We start from the raw sequence: 21,131 nt of genomic DNA on the forward strand, positions 1-21,131 counted from the left end.
ATATAAAACCTTTTTTGTGGTTATCTTAACTGTTTAGTGTATGAAGTCAATGTCGTTGTTACTGTTGTAATGTTGCTGTTCTGTATATCGGACCGTCAGAATCTCAGTCGCATAAAGAATTTATCCAGGAGTCGTTTCGTTGGTGTCGGGCGAATTCGGTTTCGAAGCTGAACACGTTGTAGCATTCTGTTTATGGTTGTGGGGCCCAAAGCGCTTTTGTTTGGTGTTCCTTTTTTTTGGTTTCAGGTGATTATCATTTATGACTTGATGTATTGGAAGTAATGACTTATCATGGCAAAGATTTTGAGCTTCTTTCTGTCCCTGTGTGTCAGAGAGTGGCTTGTTGGGGAAACTGTTTAGACAAGGAAGGATGAATGACAATCAGGGCTCAGGGGGATAGTTCGAGGCGTTTTTAAATACTTGGCCATCATTTGAATTTTACACTTACGTGTTTTTCTCGCTGTTGTGCGTGAGTTTTTTTTTTTTTTGGGGGGGGTTCCCTTTCTTTCGAGATGGAAAAATGCGAGCATTGTATTATTTGCTAAGTGACACAAGCATAAGCACTGCCTTTTTGATTTGATTTGAACAATACCCGATTTAGTGTGGTTGGATGATGGCAAGCCGCGTCCCGGGTTGCGTGTCGTCAGGCCTCTGTATGCGTCTCGTCAGGTGGGTAGCTCATCAAAAACCCTTTTGTAATAAACCAACTATAAAGCCACAGGTTTGCTATGAATGAGTTTGAGCGCTTGCCTGTTTTAGGACGTGACTCGTGGCCTGTTGAGAACGACGGGGCGATGGCATCACTCGCAATAAGCCGGATTAAGGTGTTGTACTTCTACGCAGACTTTTTTCTAACGTTGATCCCATAGTGTACCGTATTTGGCAGAACAGTTGTGCCTCGTTAAGCAGGATGTTAAATGGCTAACCGGTAAAATGACGATTCCAATTTCATATTATGGCACAGCAATATACTTCAAATGATGAACAGCGATAAAGCTATAATTCTTCTCATTGATGTGGCTGTTGGTATGGTTGCCCATAGGCATGTGTGTTTCTGTTGGGCTTTCTTTTTTTGTTTTGTGTTTTGTTGTTTGTTTGTTTTTTTATTGCTTGTGTCAATCAGTGGGAATGTGCATTTGGTGGACTAGCTCTTTTAGGCTCTATGGAAAGCTATACATTTTAGACTTTGCTTGCTTGCATGCCAGAGTATTGTCCTAAATCTCTTACAGAATATTTATTGTCTCAGAAAAAGGAAAAAAAAAAAAAAAAAAAACTTCTGTAAAGGTGTATGAATTAATTGAGACTGCTTGTTTTTAGCGTAGCAATATTGACCAGTCTCTTTTTGACAAGATTTGAAAATTCCGTCTCCGACGTCAGTAAGTCCTGCGGGTCGGTCTGGATGCTGCGAGGGAGTGCCGAGGCCAGTCTTGACAAAACTCCAACTCAAACGAGGTACATTTTTTGTTTTGTTTTTTTTCTTTTATTTTTCTTTCAATTGGGGAGCACCAAGACCGGCATGTCACCCCCTCCAATGGTTAACAGTATGCCACACGACTGCTCAGCTCAGGCCCTGTTGCGCTGTGCAGTCCTGTGGTGCCCTGTTGATGACGCTCACACTCGCCGCATCCAGACACTCCAGGATTACACAAGAATTACCTCTTTTTAACCTTTTGACCCATGGTTTCTCACTACTTCCCTGATTTTAAGAGAGCATGATTTTTTTTAAAATCTCCTCTTTGATATATAAAGATTTGTTATTGGACAAAAGTGTATTGTAATTTATTTCTCTTCTTTTCCTTTTTTTTTTTTTTGTGCGTGTAGCTTTTGTGCTGTATTTTAATGTTTTGAGCTGTGTGACCTGTCTAGTAGCAATAGAGGGCGCTCTTGTTGACCTGCTGGGGCTTCCTCTGGCCTCCTGTTAGGGTGCCACATCATTTGGTGTATTGCTATTTGACGTTTTTAAAAAAATAATAATAATCCCCTCTTCCTTTTTTTTTTTTTTTTGTTGTTGAATTTTTTTTTTTTTTAATTTTTTTTAAATTTTATTTAGCCTGCAGGGACTATTCGTGTTATTGTGCAAAGTAATAAACTGGTATTTTACGCCTATATCTCTTCTGTTGGTCCTTATTTCTTATTGATACGAATGCTGGTTTGCCTGTGCATAGTTTCTGGAACGATGAACTTAAAAACCCATTCGATGTTAATTAAGAAAATGAAGATTAATCTAAACTGCAGTATTGAGGATATGAAGTCTCTTTAGGTAAATGTATAGAAATTGCAGCCAATTTACTGGTCAAATTCCATAATAGTTTGACTTAAGAACCACCAAGATATCCAGGTCTGTTTCTAGGATGAAGATGCACTTTATGGAAAAAAGTTGTGTGTGCATCTGACCATCACACTCATATGTGGTTCTTCTCCAAACTGTTGCCACAAAGTTGGAAGCACACACTTGTATAGAATGGTGTGGTGTGTTTTTTTTAAACTGATGTAGCAGTATAATTTCCCTTCACTGGAACGAAGAGGCTCGAACCCGTTTCAGCATGATGATGCTCCTGTGCACAAAGCGAGCTTGTACTGGAAGAACTCGAGTGTCCTGCACAGAGCCCTGACCTCAACCCCAATGAACACCTTTTGGGATGAACTTGCAACACCGACTGCACCCCAGACCTCCTCACCTATCAGCGCCTGATCTCACTAACGCTCTTGTAGATGAATGATCACGCATCCCCACAGCCACGCTCCACAATCTAGTGGAAACCCTTCTCAGAAGAGTAAAGCGCATTATAACAGCAAAGGGGGAATAAATCGGGATATGAGGTGTCCACAAACTTTTGGCCATGTAGTGTATGTGTCAAGGACGCCCATAAAGAGAGGGATGGCTTCAGGATTTAACAGCACATGAAAACCACATGTTCTTGACTGTTACTTTTTAAACCCTACTGAATACACTAATTTAACACGGTTACATTTTCGACAGGAAATGGAAGCGACTGCATCATGATTGAAGTTCTGTTCTTCAAGGCTAGGTATGATGATGATGATGATGATGATGATTTTATTATTATTATTATTATTAGCTAATTAAGTTTTCTATTGGTCCAGTAAACATAGAACCGGGTTCCTCTAGAAGTAACGCCAAAGAACTGTTAAAGGCTCTTACTTTCCTAAACCTATATGAGAACATCCCCAAGGGAAAAACCAGTTCCTGCTGTTTTATTACCGTGCCGAAAACATTTGCCGATAATATTACAACAGGAAATACTACACTACCTTTTAATGTTGTATTTATTGGGTAAAACTATTAATATGCAATATACTGTACATAATGTAAATACCATGCCTAATACACAACACACCCCCTCTCTCTGAATCTGCCCTTAATTCTCAAATTTAGACATTATCCTTGTACTTTTCATGTACAAGAAGGCTACAGCAACCCTGATTTATGAAATCTCAAAAACGCTACCACAAATAAGATCGTCGTCGTCGTCGTTGTTGTTTGTGTGAATTGTATCACATAGCATTCAGGTTGTTTTTTTTAATGTCCAAAATTGTTTGTCCTATGTGATCAGGAGATACAGTATACACAGCTAAGAAGGCAGGCATAGCAGAAGATCACTAAACTAACAACAAATGCGTAAACATTTTTCACGTAAAGAGTAACAACTATGACCGATAAAGTCCTCTGTCTATCATTACATAGTGTGGTCAGGAAAGAGTCCCAAGATCAAGATTAGCTTAAAATCATGCAACACGATCCATCCATCCATCTTCCATGCTGCTCCAGGGGAGCCTGGAGGGCACAACTACTTGTGGCACAAGGCCTGGATGGTGTGCCGATCAATCACAGGGCACAATCGCACAATACGGACAAATGTTAATCAGCCTACATGTCTTTGGACCTGGGGAGGATGCACAGGTGACCTAAACGAGAGGTGGGATTTGAACCCCTAACCCTGGAAATACGAGGCGAATGTTCTAACGGCTAAGCCACTGTCGTCGTCCCCCTGCGATACAATATGATATGCACTCCCAGAGTCTGTACTGTATTATTGAGTCCTCCATCTTGAAGGATGCAGGTCGCATTTTTCTGCTAATCTAGAACGAATAGGTGAGGATTCATCTCCCCAGTGCACAGGGTTGTGCCTGATCGAGGATTTACCACAACATGCTGGTAAACATGAAAACACTCCAACTCATGTATAAGATGTGTTAAGCATCAAATGGACCGTTATTCATTCTGAATCTGATTTTACATTGAAAAGCTGCACAATTTATACCAGTCTCATGAGAGTAACACGGGCTCAATGGTTTGTGGAATCATTCGAACCCTCCTTCATATCAATCAAAGGTTTTTCCGGGTCATTAAATATGTAATCATGAAAATATGTCTGGAATCACCTGTAACTTGATTCTCTCGTTCGGTGCAGGTGAATGAACAGTTTAAATAAGCCACGTTTCCCTACGTACTGCCCTTTTGCGTGTGGATTCTCAAAGGAAGCACGTATAAGCGCTCTCTCGCTGTCCCGGCCATCGTTCTGTCCTTGCCGTCCTTTGTGTCTCCCCCACCTGCACCTGATCCTCCCCGCTCATTTCAATTCCTGTCCTGTTGTCATGGCCACTGTTGCCAAGGAGAGGGGTCTGTATGAAAAAAAAAAAAAGAGGAAACTTGAACCAGGGATCTTGTATCCTTGATATTTTATTCATTAACTGAGACACTGATATTTACACGTAGAAAACCGAGAGCACACAATTGAGTTGGGGGGAAAAAAAGCCAAAGACTTGATTCGAAATGGTGGCAATAGCAACAAGAAAATGACCTATAGAAATGCATTGTTTTTGTACAGATTTGTATTTTATCATTTGTTTTTGAATGATTTGCACTTTAATAAAAATAAATAAATAAAAAATTACAGTGATCACAGTGGCAGATCAATAATGTGTTAAGTGTTTATAATCTAAAGAAAAACCCTTTAAACCCATTTATATAGGCGGAGCTTAAAGCACATGTTTTGGAAACACTTGGGTTTAAATGAAAATAAATGATAACAATACACACTTTTCCCTAAAAACAAACAAATAAATAAATAAAAGTTCCTAGAGATTGCTTGTTTTATTATCTTGTATTTTACAGGTCACATCGTCATCCCTGATATCTTACAAAAACATTCACCAACGACGATTATAAGCAATTTCTGCCATTTTTTTTAACGACTTAAAAAAAAAAAAAAAAGAGTGATGTCTCATTTTTAAAAAGTGATTTTGGAAGAAAAAAACCACACACACACAATTGAACTTTTATTATTTTTATGGCCCCTTGATTGCTTTTGTGCTAACTGATCCATGTATAGATCATGTGCTCACCCTCCCTCTCTTGTTTCGCTTCCTCTCACTGGCTCTCCTCACATTTGTTTCTGAAGAACAGGGTGGTACTGGCGAGTGCTTTCTGTTTTCCAGAGATGGCAGCAACTGGCACCCCGGACACCTTTAAGGTTGTTCAGTAGACGATCACATCACTGACGGACCGACAGTTAAATCGGCGCCATTTTATTGTTCAGAAGAGCAGCTTCTAGTCTTTGTCCGTCTTCAAGTGGCCTGAAGTTCAGCGTCCTGGCTGCGTATTCCTGCTTCTATTGACAATACTCTTCAGCACACAAGGGGATCCTCTCAACAGCCTGGGAGACCGGACAGACGTCATCCACTTCTCCACACCTGCATGTCTGAGCCGTCTCAAGAGACAGCAAAATTTCAACATTTAACGGTGGGACCTCCTGATTGTGATGTTCGCGGACATTGTATTTACTCATTATTGACTTCAGTCTTGGATTCTTTTATTGCTTGTAGTTTTTAAGGATATTAGATGGTCACTTGGATGAAATCCATCTTCAGTCGTAGTTCATCGTATCAAATTGAATCTACCTGACCCAGCTGAGTAACGCAACACCAAACCAGGAGAGCAATATTGTTCTGGTGACAAGTTGGATCTTCTTTTAATTCCTCTCTCTCTCTCTCTCACATGCAAGGGGGGAAAAGAATCCTTGCTCCTTATAGTGATAAAAAACTTTTCTTCTGGTTCTCCAGGCACGTTGTTGAACGAGTTCTCTACGGCTGACTCGTGACAAACAATAGCACTGGTCTGCTTCTTAATAATTCATTACATCAAAGAAAGCTGGCATGGTAAAGAAGTGAAGGAGAATACAAGCGGAGGAAAAGCATATGAAAAGTTGCGTTGTGAGGCTTGGACATAACTCGTCTGAAGATATCTTCGAGAAAGGAGCTTCCTGAAGAGAAACGAACAGGGCAGACAGAAAGTCTAACCTGACGAGCAGTTGGTGGAGGAAGTGAAGAGGAAATCAGACAAGTAGCCCTAGCTGGATCTGCAGCAGGAGAAAAAGTGTCGTCCCGGTTGTGGCCCGACGGGTGGTACAGAGACAGTAGCATCATGGTGAATACGGGTATGCAGCTGATCAGCTTCACCTGCGCCGTTACCGGCTGGGTCATGGCTATCGCCGTGACTGCGCTGCCCCAGTGGAAGGTCACGGCCTTCATCGGGCCCAACATCCTCACTTCGGAGATCGTGTGGCAGGGCATCTGGATGAACTGCATCTACCAGACCACTGGGCACATGCAATGCAAGACTTATGACTCGTTGCTGGCGCTGCCGCCAGACATCCAGGCGGCCCGCGCTCTCATGTGTGTGGCCATCTTCCTGGGCTGGCTGTCCTGCACGGTGTCCTGTTGCGGAATGAAGTGCACCACTTGCGCCGGGGATGATCGCCATGCCAAGGCTGGCATAGCGCTGTCCGGCGGGGTGCTCTTCATCCTAACAGGCCTGTGTGTGCTCATCCCCGTGTCCTGGACAGCCAACACAGTTGTGCAGGACTTCTATAACCCCAATGTTCCCGTCCAGAGGAAGCGCGAGTTGGGCCAGGCCATCTATCTGGGCTGGGCGGCCGCTGTCATTCTCATCATCAGCGGCATTGTCCTGAGCACCACCTGCTCCTACATCGAGAAAGGACACTACAGACGTGGCTACATGGGCCGCAGCTTTGCTAATTCCAGGCCGTCCCCACTGGATCCCCCGAAACCCATCAGCACCAACAGCGTGCCCCTTAAGGAGTATGTCTAAGGTGCAAGGCAAGCAGTGGGATTTCCATAAGACTTGAATGGAGATTATAGCGGGGTACAAGAGGGTCAGTTATGTGAAATACACACAGTGGAAGCTCTAAGTTTGGAGAGATGGCCCTGTAGCGTTGTGTCTTTTTAGAGGTAGCGTTAAATATTTGTACTGTTTTTCTACTTTTCACTACTATGATGCTCTCACAGGGGTGTACAGTGATAACTGCACTACAGTATTTCTAAGTATTTTTTTCTCTGATTTATTAATGATTGAAATGTTAAGTTTACCCTGTTGGAAGTTTCTAAAGGAAGACTCCTACATTTTGTCCTAATTTTTTTTAAATGATTCCAGTGTTCATGTGAAATGTGTGCTTCGAAAATATAATTAAAATGGTTTGGAACTACTATGAAATGTGATTTTTATCCCCCTCATTCCTGAGCACCTCATACAAGAAGTAAACAAAACCCCGATGCACGCACGTTCTATGATAAATAAAGCAACCAAATCAGTTGGTGTAACCATGCTTTCTCTGATTGAAGTGATTATATATTCATTCATTACTGAATACACTGAACAGTGTGTGTTAATAAGTATACATGTGATGGGAAGTCTGCAGCATCAAACCAAACGAGTATTTGATTAAAATCACTACAGCTGTAGAAATAATAATAAAAGAGTGATCCTGTGTGAGTCTATAAAAACAGAATTGATTGAGGATGCCGTGATGCTCCTGTTGGGAGTTCTTCGCAGGAACAAACTACGATTCAATTCCCGTAAACTACCAAAAGCAAGTTCAGGCAGCGGTTGTAATCCGAGAGGATAAGAGCCAGACGTTTAACTTCACAACTTGGGTTACGGAGTTTCCATCTGGTTATTATAGCGCAGAGTGACGCTGGAATATATTTCTTCCAATCGGGACATTAAATACGATGAGAGCACGTCCAGAAATCCGCACATCGAGGCATTGCTTAATCAGATGCCATGAAGAAGGACACTTGAAAGAGTGCGTCTAAAACAACGACGACAACAAAACAGAAATAATAACAATAATGAGAACAATATATTACGCGTTAAAAGATTCCCTTATGTACAATACAATGTAAACAATTAACTGAACAAACACGATTAGAGTGGCCATTCGGCAGGGATGGATTACCTGAAATTCTGTCCTCTCCTCTAGGCGAATCTAAAGATGTCCATCTCTTTGGTGCTGTCTCGAGGAGTGTAAGATCATCCGGCTTCAGTAGCTGTAACAGGTTCTTCCTCTGGATGCATCTGAACACAAAGCTAAGGACCACTACATAGGCTTCATACCTAATACAACCCCGATTCATCCAGGACTATACAGTGTGTAAATTTGAAATATGGATGTAATTGAAATTCAGTATTGATAATAGTGATATTGCGTAACTATATTAATCCAGATATGATAAATAGGCAGGTGGCTTGGAGACCTGATTGGATGCTTTAAACCAGGGGTCAAACTTTTTGCAACAAGGGACCCCTTTAACTCACTCACTTTCAGTAACTGCTTATCCCGGTCAGGGTCGTAGTGAGGCAGGAGTACACTCTGGATGGAACGCCAGGGCACCATGAAAACACACACACACACACACACACACACTCATTCACACCTACAGGACATTTATTTTAGCCAATCCACTTACTGGCATGTTTTTTTTGGAAGGAAACTAGACAACCTGGAAGAAACCGACATGGACACAAAGAGAATATGGGGAGAAAATTCACATGGACAGTAACCTGAGCTCAGGATCAAACCTGGGACCGTGGAGCACTAATACTTTATATTACTTTTTAAATTCCTTTAACTGTCAAATATATTCCTTGGTAAAATTTAGTTTATGAACATAATCCAACTATTCGGGGGTTCGGTGACTTAGTGGTTAGCACGTTTGCCTCGCACCTCCGTGATCAGGGGTTCGAATCTCTGTGAGTGTTTTCTAATTGCTATGGATTTGATGTGCAACTTGTACTGACTGTGCAGCACCCTGTAGAAAGTAAAGAGCTGGAGGAAACATGAGTAAACAAGAGTGTCAGATCTGGGATACTGCATCCGATAGTAGCGTTCCGTGTCCTGTAGCCACTCCAGCATGTCGGCGATAGAGGGCGAGAGAGCACATCTGGCCACACATGTGCTAATAGGAAGTAGCTCAGAGTTTTGTTCATACATCTGGAAAACAGCAGCCACCTGCTTACAGACTGAAGCTCGCATCAAATCAAGAGCATTCCTGTGAAAAACAACAAACCAGGCTTTCAAGGTGAGTACAATGTGTGTGTGTGTATATATATGAGCTGCAACAACTAATCGATAAAATCGATAATAATCTATTAAAATCGTTGTCAACGAATCTCATTATGGATTAGCTGGTCTGCGCGCAGCACATTTACTCCCTACGTTATTTCTGTTCCAAAAATACGCTTCGGAGAGTAAATACTAAAGTTGCGTCCCAAATGACGAACTGTACATTATGCACTACCCTCTAGTGCAGTGTTTCTCAAGGGGGGGACTCCGCCGACCCCTAATGGTCAGTGGTGTAATGGCAGGGGGTCAATAGGAAAGGTTTTAAAATGTTTAAATAATATAATATATATACATATTTTTTGTTAAATGTATCAAAATGTATTCAAATGAGACGTTTTAAAATTAATCAGTTTGGTTATTCGCAAATATCACATTAGCTGAGCTGACGATTGTCCATTGATGGATTTATTCAAAATTTATTTACAAGTGAAATGATAATTTGCGGGGTAGACAAGTGTTGCATTAATGGATAAAATAAACAAAAGATCGTTCAGAGAGTCAAATTAAATGTCACACCAACAATCAAATGTAAAAAATAAAATCTTGAAATGTTTTGATTCAATTTTAATGTTAATATTATTAATGTTAAATATTACTAAATTAAAACAACACATATAGAAATGACTGTTTAATATATAGCCTATAATTGTTGTGGAGTGAGGGGGTCATTGTGGATTGTTCGAAATATGCCAGGGGTCCAAAGCTCACAAAAGGTTGAGAACCACTGGTCTAATGTATGAATTTTAGAAATATAATATCATCTCAAATGGAACACATTAATTTTTCACTAACCTGACACCCCCCCCCCCCCCCCCCATTAATCGAAAAATAATCGGCCAACTAATCGACCATGAAAATAATCGTTAGTTGCAGCCGTAATATATATAAAATTTGCTATACATTTAAAGAAAGACAACTCACACTTTCTCACTTAATTCCCCCAGGACTGTGTCTACAGCATTGAGCAGTTTGTGCTGAAGGCGCTCTGGAAGGTTTGGAAAAGTACTGAGTGGAGTGTTTGCAATTTCAACGCTCTTCAGCGCCCTCAGCTGTTCTGCCAGGTTCCCCAAGGAACTCAGCAAAGGTGTACATTCCTCAAGCACTCCATTCCAAACAGTTTGATTCGCCTTTAAACTCTGAAAGCATTTTCTGAGCTCTTGGTGAAACTGCAATAGTGCTGGCTGAGACATGACCACACACACTCGGCTAAAACTAACGACTGATTAAACGGATGGATACCACCCTGATCATCAAGTTTGGCTCACTAACTATCCCCCGTGTAAATGCAAATGAACTACATTATATAAAAGCTCGAATATCTATAATTCACTACCTTTATAAACATTCTTTACATACACGTGTGGGCCCATGTGATACTTCCTGTTATTACACCGTACGCCACAGAACCCATCAATCCAAACCAGACATCTAGAGCGTATTGCAATAAGCTCTGCTGTGATTGGTCTTTCTGTCTTGGCCGTAGGAACCAGTGTCTGAATCAGAATCAAACTGCCTAGACGATTCTGATTCAGTTGAGTCAATTTCGAGAGTCAATTATCACACAATGTCGTTCACAAAAAACTTTAAAACAGAGCTAACGTTTTACATAAGCGCTCCAGATAAACTGGGATTTTAAAAGCGCAAATTTTAAGTTCGTGGAAACAAATCTGTCAGTTTAGTTATCTGTTCGGCTCGACTCTTAATGCCTGGATTCGAAGAACCGATTCCTTTTTTCAACGGACCGGATGCATGACGTAACACAAAAGCGGGTCGCTTATTGGTCGACATAGTTCAGCGACTGAATTTGAAAACCTTCTTGCCTGTAGTGTTGGGGTTACCTTGGAAAGCAACAGTAAACTGAATTTAAAAAGAGTAAATAAACTTCAACAGGTAATGGGAAAAAACTATAATAATGTAAGAGAAGTGGTTTCCCGTTACTATGGACTGTATTATTGCTCGACATTGTTTTTGAAAATGTAGAGTTACTTTCCTACAGCCGGAATACAACAGAACGGATTGGGTTAATCACAGTAACGTTAGACTGATCATTTGGTCCGGAGCTGAATTCTGCAGGAATGTTTATGATTCTTGGTTTTAAAAATATATATAATATTCATATCTAAATAGGATGTGTGACGCGAAAACTCGAAAGGCATTCGAGCGAGCTATCTGTAACATATCTGTGTTTTCCTTCCAGGAACAAAATGGCGCCCAGGAAAAGAGCCACTAATGCTAAGAACAAGAAGAACCCCAAGATGCCTAAACTGGAAGCTTTTCTTCTCGACTTTGATGATGAAGGTGAGTGAGTTCATTTACACCCCCTTCCTTCTTTCTGTCCCTCATCTAACACTTTTATCATGTCATCAAGTGCAAATGCCATGTAAGGATGTCCATAATACCCTTTCCCTCTTCTTTCATTTTAAATCCACTTTTATTATTCCTATGTACACGTGTATACTGAGTAATGAAAGGGCCCAACATTCAACATATAATATACTATATATTTCCAGCGTGTTTGCCTCGCGCCTTGAGGGTTGGGGGTTCGAATCCTGCCCATAAAGTGTGCATGTGCTTTATGGGTTTCCTTCAGGTACTCTGGTTTCCTTCCCCAGTCCAAAGACATCCACTGTAGGCTGATTTCTAGATTGTCCATAGTGTGTGTGTCCTGTGATGCATTGGCACCCCGCCCAGGGTGTCCTACGTATTGTGCCCAGAGTTCCCTGGGGTAGGCTCCCTGCAATCCTGTGTAGTATAAGTCGTACAGACAATGGATGGTTAGAGAAATCATCCTTGTATTTACACTTTTTGTCAGCCTCCTGTTCCCATCTATTAAAGAAAATGCCCATTGTGAACACATGAAGCAATTAATATTGAAATATTTGTGATGTTTTCAGCGATCTGGTGCTAATCTGTTGGTTAATGCTGTAATTTCATTATTCTAGTGAGAAGTTAGGATTGTGTGTCTCACTGACATTCCTATCACGGTGGGGGATCTTGAATGCTCTCAAACATAGGTGATACCGACAGGCTTTGCTATTAGATCCTAAAAGAAAAGAGCAAGACCTTCTTTCTCACCCATTATTTTTTTCAGTGATGGTCAATGTCATAATAATGAAAAATCCAACATATGAGACAGCAAAAGTTAGACTCGACTGGTACAACCAGTCCCTCCAGGATTTCACAATTTTTTTCGATGGCAGAAATGAACACAATCAATCAAACTCCGCAATATTCAGAGGATTTAGAAATTTTTCGTCATGTGACGTCATCACAACGCACTTTCGGTCAAAGCCCTCTTCGATTCGCGTGCGTTGAACATGAGTACAGCTAAAAGGTCTCATTTATCAACAAACATCACTGTGAAAGCGTGTGCAAAACAATTACATGTTATTGCAATTTCACAGATTCCGCTAGTTTTCTGAACGGGGGGAAACAAGCACACAAACGGTTTCTATGGTGATCTATGAGATGACCGGCGTGAATGTCGTCGTTGTGGTATTAGCATTAACGTAGAAAATTTGGGACTGTTTGGGTTTGTGCAGAGCGTACAGATGAGGAGGTGAGAGAACTGGACAGATTAAAGGACTAAAGTGCTGCTGCATCGCTTAAAAATGTATTTATTTATTTTTTAAATAAATCTCATTGCTACTACTAATGTAAGAATCTTATAACTAACATGAAAACAGATCATGGGGGGGGGGAGTAAACTGAAATTTTATTACAAAATAAAATATAAACATTAATATGCAAGTTAATGTTTCGGTGTGCCTCATCTCTGAGAATCGCTGAGGTCAATGAGAATATGTCGATGAAGAGGATGACGTTAAGTACTATAGACGTGATGCTGGTTTAAAGGTGGCTTTAAAGTAGCGTGGTTTCTGTAGTGAGACACTGAAGACTAATTGTTAGTTTAGTCTATCCTGCTTGATATTCTTATGAAAGCCCCAGGTGTCTTTGGTAACGGTTGTCCTTCAGTGCCAAAACTTTTTTTTTATTATTATTCCCCTGCGCAGTAAATACAATTGTTAAGAGGTTGAATGAGAAGACCAATAACCTTCTAAAAGACGCAGACAACCTGTACAACATGACTCTGATCAAGCTTCCCGTGGCAGTGCGACAGATGAGCTGGATTCAGTATTATGGTACGTGTCTAATGTCCTGCTGTTCGTTTCACCACCTGCTTGCTTATACAATTTACTGCGTGTGCTGCATGAACGTGTTACAGGAGTAATGAAAATGTTTCCTCCGTCTGATTATTAGAGTCTGAAAAGCCAGAAACACCAGTGGATGAATCAAAGGTAAGTCTGCTTTACGTGTAGCTGTAAGGTTCTCAGTCTGAGGTGGGGATGGGGTCGTAGGTTTATACCAACCTGTTACTCATAATGTACTTCTATGCATATGAACTTGATTCATGTCATATTTAATAATTATAACTGTCAGATTATTATTATTATTATTATTATGATTACAATTTTGTTAGCCTTTATTTCATTCTGAGCTCCTCTTAAGCACATTTTACACCAAACCACAATGGCACGTCATCCAACACGCTCTCACGTTAATCAAATCAAACCTTTACACCGGACACAGCGGCGATTTAAAACACGGTCCCCTTCGAAAGTGTCGGAACGGCAAGGCCAATTCTGTCGTTTTTTTCCCGCTGAATTCTTTCGAAGAATTTCAGTTTGAGATCAAAAGATGAACGAGACGACAGATCAGAATTCCAGCTTTCGTTTCCTCATGTTTACAAACGTGTTAAACAACTCAAAACATGGCACCAGCTCATAACTGCTCTCTGGTCTTCATATTGGTTTATCTTTTTTTTAAACGATAAACCAACCAATAAGGTGTGTTCACCGGTGAAGCCTAAACCTTAAATCAAGAGTAGACATTCAGAGCTGTTCATTCTTTAAACAAGCAATCGAACAGGGCAACACACCTGGGCAACGAGAAACAGTCGTGTTCCAATATTTTTGATCACTTGAAAGAAAAAAAAAAACAGTGGGTGCGTTCGAACTAAAGGTGCCGTTGTTTAATAGATGTAAAGATCAGGAAATGAAAGCTGAGGTTCTGGTCTTCAATGCATAGCGAAAACAGTAGAATTGGCCTGGCTGTTCCAATACTTTCAGAGGAGACTTTATATATGTGTGTGTGTGTGTGTGTGTGTATGTATGTATATATGTATGTGTGTGTGTTTTGATTGGTGCAGTCATGGCTACTAGCTAGAAACACTACAAAATACAATATCCGTGTTCTATATTGCAGTGTGTGTGCGCACTGATGTTGCTTAAAATGAAAACTTGATAAACTTGATGAAAGTTCGCTCACAGAGGCTAGAAGTGACCATTTGAATCTCTGGATGAATGAACTTTACGTTAAATGATATTATTTATTATTATTTACGAATATCTGCACATTTCTATTTACCAAACCAGTGCATGGGTCATGAGAATTTTGAGCCTTGATCCTGGGGTCAGTGGCCCAAAAAAAGTTTTACAACATTGATCAACTTCTAATTGTACTTTCTTTCAATTATTTTCATTGGTCTAATGCAGCAAAAGGAGGAAGCTGCTCAGGTGGAGCTCGCCATCGCTCAGGATCATACAATCCCTCCCAAATCTACCAAAAAAGGTGACGGTCTTTTTAATTTTTTTTTCTCTCCCTCCAACCTCTGCTGTTTTTGCTATTTGTATCCTGATATGAATCATATCAGATTTTTGTCCGTATTTGTAGATTCAAAGAATAGTGAAAAGTCTGAGGATGAAGCGAATTCGGTGCTCAAGTCTACAAGCAGAAAGGTAAACGTTATTGATTCTACCCCTCTTACCGTCTTCGCTACTCTTACCCTCTTCGCTACAAAATATCTTCCATTTTGCTGCTTACAACAGGGAAGAAAGAAAGCACCATCGACTACCAAGAAGGCCAAAGCGCTCTCTGTGAGCAAGCAGAACGGCACAATTAGAAAGTAAGTTATGTCGTTCAAGTTATTTATTTATCCGTGCATTCACCAGTCACTTTATTAGGAACACCTGTATACCTGAACATTCATGGGATTATCCAATCATGTAAGGGCAGCAGAATGCATGACATCGTGCAGAATACAGATCATTCAGTTTCACATCAGAACTGAGGATTAAGGTACGTTCACAGCAAAGTGACCGGAGATCGTTCATTTTCAACGAGAGCTGGCGACACGAGCGATGGCGAGCGTTGGAGACTCGATGTGGGCGTGTCCAGCGACGCGACAACGCTGAGAAAAGTTTCACTTTATGCAAATTCGGAGCGACTCGGTGGAGCGTGTACCAATGGGAGTGAAGACAGTAGAGCGGACGTGATCCGTGATGCTGCCTGCGAGTCCGAATTGTTTCGTGGATCCAGACAGTCCGGTGCTTGCGCTTTCGCCGCAGATAGACAGACGACCTCAGTGGTGAAGAGCTCACGCTGCTTCTCCTTCATCTCATAGGATACGATGCATTTATACACTGGCGACTTTTATATACAAACGCTCTACTTCCAGAATGTTTCATTTTAGTGGCAAGAAAACTGGTTTGTTGTCAAATGCTAGTTGCGCCACCTACTGATAAATGTTACTATGGCAACCAGCAGTAGGAACGATTACTGGCGACTTCATAGTACAGCGGCTTGATGAAATCGTTGCGTGTGTGAACGTACCTTAAGTGTGATTCTCCCCCCAGACCCCCCCCCCCCCCCCCCCCCCCCCCCTTGTTGATGAGAGGTCAGAAGAGAATGGTTCAGGCTGACAGGAAAGTTCTGGTAACTCAAATAACCACTGTTTACAGTAACGGTGAGCAGAAAAGCCTCTCAGACTGTTACTACCGTCAGCCAAGAGCAGAACTCTGAGGCTACACTGGGCGCTGGCTCACAGAATCTAGACAGCCGAAGATTGGAAAAAGACCCGGGAACGTTGTTTTCCAATCTTCAGCTGGATAACTGCATGAATGAGCAAGTGTACATGTATTGTTCAAGAGTCTCAATTCATTTCAAACGTGAAATGTTCATCAACAAAAATCTTTTTTCTCTCTGTATGGTAGAAAAGAGAAAGGAAGTACACACTGATTTTGTTATTTGGCATTTACCCACAAAGTGAACGAATCAGGAATGTTTTTATTGATTCATTCTGCCTGTCTCTGTCTGTTAAGATCCACCAGGAAGCCCCTGGTCACCCCAGCCAGAAGCTTCTTGGACTCGTCCATCATAGGCCCAACTCCACTCATCACACCCCGATTTGACTCCAGGTAATTCCCAGGATGGAAACTGCCTTTGGCTTTTGGCTTAATCTAAATTATTTTTAATACACTGGGTTTAATGGACTTCTTCCCTACTGTGGTAGTTTGTTTATTCATGTATTTATTTATTTATTTATTTATTTATTTGGATAAATAATTAATGACATAGTGGCGTGACCAGGCTGTTACCACCCTGGTTGATCATTTCCTCGAACATCCCATTGTGTTTTATTCAGTTTATACCACAGCAGTTTGCCAATTATAATTAAAAAAAAAAAAAAGGTGTTGTGTGTGTGTATATACTTTTTAAACTCCATTTAGAGTTACAGTTAATGTTGTGGTACGTCCACAAAACAAGTTAGTTCCTGTTATCTTGTGTTATAGCAGCTAGAAACATTCGTTCTGTCACCAATCTTTCTTCTTTTTTTTTTCCTTTTCTTTCCCTCTATTGATGTTAAAAAGACAAATCGAGTTTGTCAGATAAACTAGAGAGTGCAAAACTCTTTGTCCTGAAGACTCCTTCCATGAATATGAAATAAATTCTTCTTACAGGATCTCCATCACAGCAACAATATGTTTGAGGGTTAAAGGTGCATTAGGAAATATTAATTAGGTGGCTCGATATTGAAATGATTCCTGCCTACGTTCACAAATCTCAACCCCAAAGATCCGCCGCACTTCGTAGAGAGTCTATAAAATGACCGACAGGAGGCGGATCCACACACACACGCACGAGCTTTCCGGACAGGAAGTCAGTTTTCCAAACGGGTTTTCTAGGAAACTTTTTCTAAGGCCACAGCTTAATGTGTTGTTTTTAAATCGTGTTCGACAGATTTTCCGTGGTTATTTGGAAGGAGTTAAACTGAAAAATTGACTCTTGCACCTTTTTACATTTTTTTTTTTTTTTTTTTTTTTTAAAAAAAAGCTTATTTTTGGACTTGATTTATATGGAGTATGCGCCGTACAGGTCCCTGTGAATGAGCTGTTACAATAGAGTCGACGACGTATTCTGACGAGCATCAATATAAACCTGTGATTTGCCTTGCACCCACAATTACCGTCAGACCTGCTGCTATAGAAAATGAATCAACACCTTCTGACCAATCAGAATGGAGAATTCAAAAGTGTTGTGTTGTAATTAAGGAATAACACACTCCCGACTGCGTGGTTGTACTTCTGGTTTGATGCGGCACGACACAAAGTGGAGTATTTGCGTATAACTGCATTTTAGAGTGTGTTCCTCTGTTTGTACCACAGAGATTTGCCACTGATTACAATTTCACTTGTTAACGAATGACGCGTCGCACATTTGAATGGTTTAGAGTTAAGGAGTCCCCATGAATGAGTTGTTACTATCGAAACAATAGAAGAAGCGCATTAATATTAACCTATTGTTCACGTTTCAGCTAGAACAGCTGTCCGAGCCGTGCAGCAGTAGAAAAGTAATGCGCACATCCTGACCAATCAGATGCCAGAATTCAGTTGGTATAAAGGCTTGTAATGGAGAGTAAAATAAAATAAAAGCCACATGATTTGTGTGATATAATTAAATCGGTGATTTGCGTTTTCACTCCACTCAAGTTTGGATTGTTAACGATGTGTGTTTATCGTGCTCTCGCAAGGTTGCCCAAGACCCCAGCAGTACGAGTTCCTCGTCACAGAGAGAAGGTGTACAGCATCTCTGTGAATGGCTCTCCCATCGCTGGAGGCACAGAGGATATCATCATCAATGTCCCTCTGGGCAACGGAGAGGTTAGTGCTTTTCCACCGTAAAGTAAAACTCCCACCGTGAGAAACAGGAAGTGGTGTTTTCTTGAAAGGGAAGCAAAATGTAGATAAAGCCTTGTGAACGTGGCATCATGTGTACGTGCACGAAGCCAAACAGTGACCGCAGCTACTCGTGTGTTTACAGTGCATTCAGCTGCTGGCCAGCGAGATGGATTCTGTTGATCTGAGTCAGCTGGACGCGAACGCCATTCACAGCATCAGGCAGCTGCAGGTATACCTTCATCGTGTGAGGTTATATTACACAATTCACAATAAAACAAACACAAAACAAGCGTCTTCCCCTTTTGTTTGCGCAGAATCGTCTCACAGCTCTCTGTGGAACCTCAAAGTGAAGAGACGAAACGTGATCAGCTTTTTCAGAGCTTTGTATACACCACCCTGTATTTTCAATCTTTGTTTATATCTCTGCTTTTTCAATCGTTGTTGTTCGGCTTTATATTTGTTAACCTCATGCCTTTTTTTTTTCTTTCTTTTTAATTCCATCTCTTTTACCTGTTGTATATTGTCATGGGCATTTTCTCACTGTACGTCTAGTCAGAGTGGTCAGTGTACTGTTCAGTTATGCATTTTATTTTGTAAATATGATCCAAAAATAGTAACCAGCTGTTTCTAGAGGATTTAGTTTTTTGTATTGAAATGTCATTTTCATGATATTTATCTGTAGTTCTGCTGTTTTTCTTGAGGAGCAGAAGTACTGCGTGTGACTGCCAGAGAGAGGACAACATGTCACTACAGTTAGATCTTTTAAATGAATTTTTCCGACCTTATTCAGTCCCCTCTGAAAGTTTTGGAGCAGCTCGGACAATTCTGTTGTTTTCTCTATACATTGAAGACATTTGGGTTTGAGATCAAAAGATGAATGAGACAATAGATCAGAATTTCAGCTTTCATTTCATCACATTTACATCTAGATGAGTTAATCAACTTAAAACCTGTTCCAGAAGGATCCATGCAAGCCCAAGCTTATGTTTTTGGATCAAGAGCAGATCCTTTCCTTCTCCACATTTTGGCTTTCCATCACTTTGCTAGAGGTTTATCCTTTGTTTTTGATCCTTTCTTCTCAGCTTCAAAATCGCTTGATTTTTCTCCCATAGGTAGCTCTCTGATCTTCATGTAGGTTTATCCTTTTTAACAACAAATGCCGTCTTCACAGGTGAAACCTAGGGCTCAATGTATCTTTTGATCTCAAACCCAAATGTCTTCAATGTATAGCAAAAGCAATAGAATTGGCCTTGCTGTTCCAATACTTTTGGAGGGGACCGTGTAATAATTAAATATGTAGGACATTTAAATCGAGCTTGTCTCTTTGTGGATAACATCCAGCTACATGAACAGTGTGTGTGTGTGTGTGTGTGTGTGTGTGTGTGTATAGACGAATTCCAGCATATAAACAGCATTTTAAAGTAAATGCCAGCTTTGTTGTTGTTATTGCTGCCACTTTCCCTGCTCTATAAATGGCATAAAAAAAAAACCCCTCTAAATACTAAAGTTGATTTGGCCATCTGGTTTGCTCAGCAGTGCATTTGTGATCTGCAAACCATCACGGTGTGGTTTTTAGGCTATAAGAAGTCACAGCTACACTGATCAAATGTGAAGGAAACAGGAAACTTTCTAAAGTAAAACAAACTCTCAATTTTAAATCCCCCATTTAAAAAAAGATGACATCACACAAGAAGTACATTTGAATTGATTACATGGCAGCACCATCAGAATGAAGGATTTCTCCTCTTCAGTGTCCAGACTCAGTGATTTTGATTATTTTTTTATATATTAAATCAAATCTAGGCATGTCATGGGACTTTTTGAGCATAAACAGTTTTTTTTAAAAAGCCATTTTGACAATTCTGATTTTAATAACTCTGGGCAGTAACCTTTTTTCCTGTGTGTAAAGGTGTCATGTGATACATTAAAATGTAAACTTGATGCTCTTGTGTGTTTAAAATCATAAGTGAGGCTGCGCTATTTTTGTAGTTTGGCTCGAAGTCAGTGCACGTATTAAGCCGGGTTCACACTGTACAGTTTTGAGCACGATTTGGTCGTCTGAGACAAATTTGGAGAAGCCTAAAAGATTCTTTTGATCCTAGGCCAAAACCTGTAGCCGTTGATGGCTAGTTTGACATGTTCCTTGGAAGAGAGAGGTGTGGAAGTAACTTGCTTCAAGTATTTGTGCTCTCTAGATGTTCTTTGGTCATACGTTTCTGTGTAGTAGCATCTGATGTGATTTGCCTTATCACTTTTGTTTACTTCTTTAAGAAATGACAACAAAATCCACCGCCTTTTTTTTTTTTTTTATAGCCTTATCCATGATGTGAGCACATGCTGTGATTATCAGTTGGTTAGCCAAGATTTAATAAATTTTTTTTTTTTATTACAACAAATAAAAGCTGATCAATTTAAATAATTTCAGCAAAACAAACTCTTCAAATCTTAGAGGCTCCAGATTCTTAAGTAGTGGTGTTGGGCTGTTGCTCCTGAGGAGCATGTTTCACCTGCTTCCAAACAGCCAGCTACATCTGCGGCATCGTCTGGATTTAAACTCTGGGCAGTGTCCGGGTTAGAGGGTGAACGCGTTTCTGCTTTGCCACGATGACTAACACAACACGCTGATCTCGTGCACATTACGAAAAACATTCAGCATAAAACCGAAATA

General features: G+C 40.6%; 4 protein-coding genes across 6 annotated transcripts in view; 3 read left to right on the forward strand and 1 right to left on the reverse strand.

Moving 5' to 3' along the window:
- Positions 1–2,108, forward strand: part of ago4 (argonaute RISC component 4) — a 22,465-nt gene extending 20,357 nt beyond the window's left edge. For both annotated transcript variants that reach the window (XM_017454752.3, XM_017454753.3), the window contains exon 18: positions 1–2,108. This exon is cut by the window's left edge and continues 1,181 nt beyond it. The gene's annotated coding sequence lies outside the window, so the exon portion shown is untranslated.
- Positions 1,789–10,898, reverse strand: c19h1orf109 (c19h1orf109 homolog (H. sapiens)). 2 transcript variants are annotated; one of them, XM_017453938.3, is made up of 4 exons: positions 10,368–10,898; positions 9,193–9,372; positions 8,280–8,398; positions 1,789–4,644 (listed from the first exon to the last, which is right to left on the reverse strand). In XM_017453938.3, exons 1-4 carry the CDS (start codon positions 10,634–10,636, stop codon positions 4,616–4,618), a joined length of 597 nt encoding a protein of 198 aa, XP_017309427.1. In that variant the 5' UTR covers positions 10,637–10,898; the 3' UTR covers positions 1,789–4,615.
- Positions 5,323–7,516, forward strand: cldn35 (claudin 35). Its single transcript, XM_017454476.3, has one exon. The coding sequence runs from the start codon at positions 6,446–6,448 to the stop codon at positions 7,130–7,132; it is 687 nt and encodes a 228-aa protein (XP_017309965.1). The 5' UTR covers positions 5,323–6,445; the 3' UTR covers positions 7,133–7,516.
- A 332-nt stretch (positions 10,899–11,230) lies between the features above and the next one.
- Positions 11,231–20,791, forward strand: cdca8 (cell division cycle associated 8). The gene is made up of 11 exons (XM_017454484.3): positions 11,231–11,336; positions 11,644–11,744; positions 13,460–13,588; positions 13,707–13,744; positions 15,002–15,077; positions 15,180–15,244; positions 15,335–15,411; positions 16,607–16,702; positions 18,316–18,445; positions 18,606–18,692; positions 18,778–20,791. The coding sequence occupies exons 2-11, from the start codon at positions 11,651–11,653 to the stop codon at positions 18,811–18,813; spliced, it is 828 nt and encodes a 275-aa protein (XP_017309973.1). The 5' UTR covers positions 11,231–11,336; positions 11,644–11,650; the 3' UTR covers positions 18,814–20,791.
- Positions 20,792–21,131: the final 340 nt, after the last annotated feature.

This window comes from Ictalurus punctatus, chromosome 24 (genome assembly GCF_001660625.3).
Source record: "Ictalurus punctatus breed USDA103 chromosome 24, Coco_2.0, whole genome shotgun sequence".
Lineage (NCBI taxonomy): Eukaryota > Metazoa > Chordata > Actinopteri > Siluriformes > Ictaluridae > Ictalurus > Ictalurus punctatus.

Excerpts from the sequence above, each read along its gene's own strand:
- cldn35 (XM_017454476.3), top strand. The coding sequence starts at position 6,446 with ATGGTGAATACGGGTATGCAGCTGATCAGCTTCACCTGCGCCGTTACC.
- c19h1orf109 (XM_017453938.3), bottom strand. The coding sequence starts at position 10,636 with ATGTCTCAGCCAGCACTATTGCAGTTTCACCAAGAGCTCAGAAAATGC. Across the intron at positions 9,373-10,367 it reads GGGGAATTAAGTGAGAAAGT|GAATGCTCTTGATTTGATGC; the intron begins GTGAGTTGTCTT and ends TGTTTTTCACAG. Across the intron at positions 4,645-8,279 it reads AGGAGAGGACAGAATTTCAG|ACCCCTCTCCTTGGCAACAG; the intron begins GTAATCCATCCC and ends TTTTTCATACAG.
- cdca8 (XM_017454484.3), top strand. The coding sequence starts at position 11,651 with ATGGCGCCCAGGAAAAGAGCCACTAATGCTAAGAACAAGAAGAACCCC. Across the intron at positions 15,245-15,334 it reads TCAAGTCTACAAGCAGAAAG|GGAAGAAAGAAAGCACCATC; the intron begins GTAAACGTTATT and ends TGCTTACAACAG. Across the intron at positions 15,412-16,606 it reads CAGAACGGCACAATTAGAAA|ATCCACCAGGAAGCCCCTGG; the intron begins GTAAGTTATGTC and ends CTGTCTGTTAAG.